Source organism: Thalia democratica, chromosome 8 (assembly GCF_965202585.1).
Source record: "Thalia democratica chromosome 8, ktThaDemo2.hap1.1, whole genome shotgun sequence".
NCBI lineage: Eukaryota > Metazoa > Chordata > Thaliacea > Salpida > Salpidae > Thalia > Thalia democratica.
The window spans coordinates 25154255-25162404 of NC_139172.1; the positions used below are offsets into that span (position 1 = coordinate 25154255).

General features: G+C 26.4%; 1 protein-coding gene across 1 annotated transcript; it reads right to left on the reverse strand.

The window, feature by feature from the left end:
- Nucleotides 1-29: 29 nt before the first annotated feature.
- LOC145843064 (acetylcholinesterase 1-like) lies at nucleotides 30-6271 on the reverse strand. Its single transcript, XM_082950530.1, has 10 exons — nucleotides 6024-6271; nucleotides 5711-5813; nucleotides 4548-4761; nucleotides 4129-4259; nucleotides 2825-3006; nucleotides 1874-2132; nucleotides 1428-1591; nucleotides 1113-1265; nucleotides 337-466; nucleotides 30-146 (listed from the first exon to the last, which is right to left on the reverse strand). The coding sequence occupies exons 1-10, from the start codon at nucleotides 6269-6271 to the stop codon at nucleotides 30-32; spliced, it is 1701 nt and encodes a 566-aa protein (XP_082806656.1).
- Between the last annotated feature and the right edge of the window lie 1879 nt (nucleotides 6272-8150).

The window sequence follows — 8150 nt, forward strand, 5'->3', positions numbered from 1 at the left end:
CTTAAATAAAATATTTTAAGTTCAAGAAGCTATCCATTATATATTCCGGTTGCATCCCAAAAATCACAAAAGTCTTCATCGAACTGGTAGTCTAGTCTTGATTGTGGTGAAATAATTCTTAAGTTGGCCCATTCATGCGAAGGATTCTGTGAACAATAATATAAAATATCAAAATATTATCGAAAATTTTATTATGAAAATATCCATATCAAACAAAAAAAACAAAATTACGTTTTATTAACCGCTTTAAATATAATCATATAGATATAAGATTTTAAAAAGCGTCCTAATCAGATTGTACGTTATTGTAACTGCTTGTTTTGAGATTCAACCAACTTTTGCTGATTTGTAATAAGGTGGCCACTGTGTAAAGTTTTCAGCGTGCGGCACTCCGAAGTAAGCAAAGTTTTTCCAGTACTCACTGAACATGGATGTTATGAGGGCATCACTTGTGTCTTCTACCCGACTGATAAATATATCATTAAATGCATTCATATTATGAATTTGCAATTTTCAAAAAACTAAGACTGTTATTTTTTTATGTAAAAATAATAATTTTTAGTTTACTTTTGTAAAAAAACTAAAAGTCAGGTGTTAAAAAACATTAAAAGTTAAATACAAATAATCTAAAAACTTTAGTAGTTTTTTATTTTGTACGGTAAAAAATATATACAATAACATATTTCTTTATTTTTAATATTGTTATTGTTACATTTGTTAACTTAAACAATCTAAATGATTTATTTCATTAATATAATTTAAAGTTGAATTAAAGTAGGCTAGGTTTAAAGTATACTTTACTTTTAAAAGTATTTTCAATAATATAGAGTTGTTGATAATGATCCTATATTTTTCTAAAAGTTAGTTAGAAAATTTCTTTTTAAAACCTCTTATGGTATTTATTATTGTAACCTGTTTAATTTTCATAATCAAAATTCCATTTTGTAAAATGTTTTTATATATAATTATAATTTTTTTTTTTCAACTGAATTTTATTAGGAAAATATCAAAATCTCTTTTTTAGCTTATAGGTTTAAACAATTTAAAGTTTTAAGTATAAAGTATTTTTCTTGATTGTAATTTATTGTAAAATGATAAAAACTTGTACAAACCCTGCAAACTCAATGGTGCCAAACTCGAAAGGAATCTCGCAACCGTGGCAGGTGTGAGCGCAAAACCTGCTTTGTGACGTCACTGTGGGGCAGGCGTTGTGCTCGTAAACGTACAAGTACGGTGAATCCACGTCTGTCGTTAACGCGGCAAACCTGTAAATTTTGTAAAATTCAGCTCTTTTTTTGGTAACATTATCAATGAAATACGTTATACATTTAAGCCAATGTACTGTCCAAGTTATGTTTACAAAACAAAAGTTGTAAGAAAACAGTGCTTCTAGACTTTATTTACTTTTTTTCAACGTTCAAACAAACCTGGCGAGTGCGCGAGTGGAGCAGGTGAAATACAAATCTCGAACTTCTCGAGAAACCACGTGAATGTAATTGAAGTCATCACCGGCGTTAGCGGGCACAAGTTTGGAATATTCGAGGGTCATGTACGGTTCGATTCTCCCCCCAACCAGCAGTTCGTTCAATCTCTGCATAATCATCAACATAATTATTATAAACTTGTTTGTTTGAAATTCTGTCGTTATCTACTGAAACAAATACACGTTGATGTTTAATATTCGTTAAAAGCTATTACAGTCTTTTGGTACTATAAAACTTTTTTTATTGTTTTTCGGCAGTAAACATTCAAAATGTTTTTACAACTTTTGAAAACTATGACTGTTTTAAACCATTTTTGTCGTACTTTTTTAAACGAATATTTAACTTATAATAACTAAAAAACTACTTTGTCTGATAAAACATGTGATTACCTTGAACAGTTCAAAATCTACTCCGTTTCTTAAAACTCTTTCAGTAAGAAGAACGAACTCGTCTATATTAGAACCAATTATCAGCTCCTTGTAGGTTTGCCAGTTGCCTTCACGAAACAAGTTCAAGGGATTTTTTGTAAACTCTGTTTGATCGATGGTGGGGCGAAATGTTTCCAAAGCCTCCAAAACGTACCCTTGTTTGGCAAGCTCGATCGAAAATTCAGATGTTTTTTGAATTAGCTCGATTGGTGAAACATTCCTTTTAACAATTTTTTTTTACTTACTACACATCTAAGCGAACTTATGATTGTTTTTCACTTCACTTTATGTTATGTTTCTTTAAGAAGTAAATTGCTTTTCATTAGATGTTATTATTTTTTCATAGGGATAACAGAAAAATATGTAACTATCTATTATGTAAGTTTTTAAATAAAACAAAAAATGATATTATTTTAAAGTTTTAGTAGTGATCTGTAATAAAAAATTTAATTATTGTAGATCTACAGTATCTTTAATAAAAATAGATTTATTATTTACTTGTTTTTTTTATATATTTATTTTTTTTTTTTTAATAATTTCGTTAAAAAAGTATTGCAACAATTTTCATCTAGAATAGTTTCATATGATACATTTTAGAATACTGAAAAAGCACAATAAATCATTGATCCATAATTTTTTATATTTTTATATAGTTTTATGAAGTTTATCTACTTAAATAAAAACGATAAACAATTTAGAAACTCTCTTCTTATCTAATTAATGTTTCGTTAAACATGCCTTTCAATCTGACTTCATAGATTACATGTTACAAGTAGCTTTTTTTTCTCTATTTCTTATACTTTAAGAAACATATTTTAAAAAAAAAACAATAATTAGCGATATTGTTTAAAGATTTTAGAAGTAATTTCATGCAAGAGTGTTAACTTTAAGCAGTGAGTTGTGTTTTCATACGCGCCACAGTTCAAAGTGCTGACAAAATTTTCTCCCCTCGTTTGAGCTTCACCTGGGTGTAGGTACTTGTAAACGGCCGGGTTGCTCTGCATGATGGCGCGACTGAAGTAGGGTTCGCTCTTTGCCGACACCATGTGGAACATCACCGACTGACTTCCCGCGCTTTCTCCGAACAATGTCACCTGCATGTATTTAACTGTGAGTAAATTATTCAGTACAAAATCTCATCTTTTACCCTTTGTTTTGAGTATGACAAATAAGTTAGTTATAATCTGTAATATAGTTTTGCACATCTATTTATTTCAAACAATTTCTCGCTATAAAAACTAAACTTGTCAAAGTATCGTTCTATTTATAATGCATAAAGCTAATAATAAATACATTGAATACTCAAAATAATTGTGTTAAAATGATCATTTAAATTTTACTAAGCATTTTAAACATTATCAATTTGTAGACGCAATTATCGAAATAAAGTCAACTTAATTATAACATATTGGTAAAATCTACTCGAATTTTATATCAAAATAAATAATAATTTAATTTTACACAATAGTTTTCTAAATATTACAATATGGATTGTTTAACTACAAAGTAAGTAAAAACTAAAACTTTTAAAAAACTTATTGTTGTTGTAATGTTGAAAGATGTAATAAATTAAAAAAGAAAAAATTAACTTAATTACTCAACTAAGTTCAATTAGATTTTTTACTTAAGTTCGGTAATATACATATTCGCTTGTTTTTGTTACGAAAAAATATAAAATATTCGAGAAAAAAACACTATTATTATACTATCATAAACTTATAAGTTAAAAGTAAAATATTTATAGATAAGTCTTTTGATAATACCTTTAAAAAATTTAAAAAAATGTTTACTACTTTTTATTTCATTAAGGGTTGCCATTCCTACACCATTGTTAAATGACAAAAAACAATTTTTAACTTTATTATTTTAGAAACTTTTAAATTTTTAGCTCAACAGTTATCGTATCTAAATTTATACAAACTATTTCTTTTATCTATTAAAATGAATATTTATTTTAATAAACAGAAACAAAAAAGTTCAATACATATATATATTATTATTATTATGAATTTTACTAAAACATTAAAAAATTACACAAAACTTTAGAAAGATTAAGATGATTTTCCAAAAAAAAGTTACTTTTAAATTCGTTTAAAATAAGGATTACTTTATTAACTTGTACTAGTATGTAAATTAATTGCACTATTTAAATTTTTTGTTCTATACAGTTTTTTTTTTTTGTTATAACCTATATCAAACTCTCAGAATTTTCTTACCTGGGTGTTATCTCCACCAAAGCTACCAATATTTTCATAAACCCATTTCATAGCTAATTGCTGATCTTTTATTCCCTGATTGCCCGTGTAGGAAATTTCATCTTTAACGTAATAAAGAAATCCAAACGAAGCTAAAATATTTAAAAAACATTTACTTAGTCAACACGTTTGTGAAGATTTTATAAAACACTTTTTAAAGTTAGGAAAATAAGTTAAACGCTCAAATTAACGTTATTAAATAAGAACCATTTCAAAACACAAGTGATAACCTCTTTTTTTTTTTTAATACTTCAAAAATGTTTACTTTAATAGTTTTCAATAACCACTGGAAGACAAGAAATGAAAATTATAATTTATTCTTACAAACACTGATGCAATCTCAGTTGAAGTGTTTCACCTTCAAATAGAACTCAACCGACCCAGTCTGTAGTTCATTGTGACCACCACGGTGCTGGTGGCGCTGCTGAGGAACCTCCCGTCGTAAGGCTTTCCGGTGCTCGAACCCACGAAGAACGCGCCACCGTGGATGAACACCATCACCGGAAGTTTCTCTTTGAAGTTGCCGCTTTCCAGTTGATCGGGTTGGACTGATCTCGGTACGTGAACGTTGACAACCAAGCAGTCTTCGGAGTACTGGAAGTTTTATAAAAGATTTTCTCATTTTGTCTTTTTTTAAGTTTAATTTTTTGAGAATTAAACAAAAAAACTTTAGATATAAATCAGCAGGAACAATACAGTTACCAGTATAATTAAAGTATGTACTAAAATATATACTTATAAGTAAAGATGACTAATATGAAACATGAATTAAACAAAATTTGTTTTATCAGTCGTTTTATGTAAGTTTACTGTTCTTTTCATTTAACTTTGTTTTTGAATGTTTTTTATGTATGTCATTATAAATCAAAACGAGGTATACAATAAAATAAGTTTCAAAATGTTACATAGTGTGTTTAAAACCGATATAATTGTTATTCTTAATTATTAAGCTTACTTAAACTTTACCCAAAACTTACTATGTAAACACAAAACATTGTTGCTTGCACATTTAAAAAAATGTTAGTGTAATCGAACAGTTTACAGTTAGTTTAAACAGGAAATTTTTCGTAATTTAAAATCTTGCGTTTTAATGCAGTAAAGGTGTTAAATTAAGGGAAATCTTTTGGTTGCATACGCAAACAAAAATATATAATGTTCGCCTAATTCAGAGTTGGTAAAAGTGATAAACTCATTACAGTTTTTAGAACAAATACATGTCCGTATAAAACTACAATTACGTTGTTTATGTGGCATTTACTCTATGCTTGCATTGTAACTTTAATGAGCTAATTAAAACTAAATTGGTTTTTTTCAATTTAATTGCACAACTATACAACAAGCGCGGTCGAATTAAATACTAATGGAAAGTTCAAAACACACCAATTTTACAGTTACAAATTTTTCTTAAACTAAAAACCTGTAAAAATATTTTATGTAACTTTTATAAGTTTATAAAGATTCTAAACTGTATATTTTTTAAACTTTTAAAGGTAAAAGCAAAATTCAGAGTTTTTATTAATTAATAAAAGTTGTAAATGCTTACGTGTCCTTTTGGAGTACGTAATTGGTAACACTGAACAAAGTTTGGTTCAGACGCATTGTAAATTTCGTTTTTTTCCCAAACTTTTTTTACTGGAGGCTTGAACCTTTAGTTTGTGTTTTCTTGAAAAATAATAAAACTAAAGCAAAACATTTTTAGTTAGAAAACAAAATTTTAACTAGTACTATTGCCGCAATCTTTCTAACATTAAACAAAAATTAAGTATTTATATCTAAACATTTTTTCTGATACATAAAAAACGTGTACTATATTGTGAAAAAATAAACTATATGCAAATTTACTCAAATTGTAAAACCTCAAATTTCCAGTTGGCGGCTCTGCATAAGGTATCGAGTGAAAAGAGTGTGCTTTTTCGTTTGTCTGACCGATAAAAGTGGCAGGACCGGATTTTACTTTCGGAAAGTTCACGACGTCAGAGGCAGAAGATTCGTCGTCATAAATTTCAAACTGCTGCACTAGTAAATCCGTCCATTCTTTGTATAAGTCCTCAGCAAAGGTTGCACTTAAGTATGTATAAACTACATCAGTAGTAACCGTTATCATTAAAACAGAAAGACATAGTAATTTCGTTTTCATCCTTTATTAATATTTTAAAAATGAAGCATCATGCAGTGAGCTATACAGTAGCTTTTGGTTCTGAATATAAAACAGCCTCGGTTTGTTTATCTGTCAATAAAAAAAATTTGAAACAAAACAAATATTTAAACCAAACAATGCAAGTTGACTAAATGCAAAACTTCAACTTGTAATACTTTGCTTACACAAATAAACAATACATTTCATCACTAGTATTTAAACTTAATCCAACACACAGTCGACAAACTACTTAAAACTCATGCAAGACTTTTTTAATATCTTAAACTGTAGCATAAAACTTTGAATAAAAACTATTTGTTTGTAAAACTTTTACAGTTATATAGTTTCATATAAATTAAACGACACTGATATTTATTGTGGTTTTAATTCAAACAACTTTTATTAATCTCATTCTATTTTTATCCGTATTTTTTCTATAAAACAAAGTTTTAGAAATATATATTTTATGTTTTAATAAAATTTAAAAACTAAAATAATCAAATAGTTGTATTTTTATATTTTACAGCTTTTATTTATACTTATTTCTTTATAATCTTTGCATAGTTTCATAAAGCTTTTATGTATAATTTACTTTAAAAAAAACTAATTTATACGTTTCGATTAAATAAAATATTATTTACTAAATATATATCATTTGATTCTGAAATAAAACATTAAAACAGGTTCGGTTTAATTTTTTGTGTAAAGTTGTTTAAAAAAACTGTTTTTCCTTATCAAACCATTGTAAACAATTTTTAGTTAGTTAAACTAATAGTTTATTGAATACGCTATTAAATATGGTCCATCGAGCTACACATTACAAACAAAGTTAATAAAAGTACTAAGTACTTAACTATAATAATAAAAAATTTAAATAAAGTTAGTAGCGTAAAAAGTATACTTTTGATAAGTTTAAAATTTTCATAAATATCCAAGTGTAACATTGAAAGAAACGAAAAACAAATAGTTCTAATTATTTGCCTTTGAAAACTAAATGCTTAGTCATTCTATGATTTTATAAATAATGTAAGTTTAATTTCAATCATGCTGTTTTTATTTGAAAGTAGAAATATTTCAAAATACTGCTTATTACAATTATAAGCTTATTTTATAATTTTTTTGATTCATTTTCGGAACAAAATATTATTGTACTGAATTTTAAAGCTTATGTGCATAAGATCTATTAAGAAGATTTTTTTACTTCATAGATCAAACTTGTATAAAATAAGTTATTAAAGAACAAACTATATTTATATAACAACAATATTCTACATTTTAACTAAAATATTTTAATTAAAATTGTTATTTTTTGTTATTTTTAACGAATTGCCCTTTAACTATTCGATAATTTTTTAAAAATAAAATGTTTTAATTTTTGTGAATAAGAAAGTAGTTTATCTCTTCAACTTTAAAACAATCAAAACATGCTAGTTAACATTTTTTAAAGTTATAAATCTTAATAGACGTTTTTTTTTAATAATCTTTTTTCTTAGCGTACCTTAGTGTGTGTTTTAGGTAAATACTGAGTATTGATATAAAAAGTTTTTACGAGAGGTTTATAATTTTTTGTTTTTTATTATAAATTAAAAAAATACGAATGTTCAATTTTCTAACGCTAAGATTGTTGGCAGCAAAACTTAATTATTTCAAATAAACGACATTATTTTTGGCATTCCTTTTAAAGTATGTAGTTTTTCTAATAAAAAACTTCACTGTACATTAAATAGCTTTAACATGACATTTACTTTGTACTTTACTGTTTTATTTATCGTCTACAGCTTTATGAACAAAAAGTTCTTGTTACTTTTAATAATATTGTTGTCTAGCATTTTGCCTTGCAGAAAAA

Bases quoted from the DNA above. Each gene is read 5' to 3' on its own strand.
- LOC145843064 (XM_082950530.1), bottom strand. From the start codon at position 6,271: ATGATAACGGTTACTACTGATGTAGTTTATACATACTTAAGTGCAACC. The intron at 1,266-1,427 runs GTTTGTTTGAAC...CAAAATTTACAG, and splicing joins TCCACTCGCGCACTCGCCAG to GTTTGCCGCGTTAACGACAG. The intron at 147-336 runs GTTGGTTGAATC...TATTGTTCACAG, and splicing joins CTTATTACAAATCAGCAAAA to AATCCTTCGCATGAATGGGC.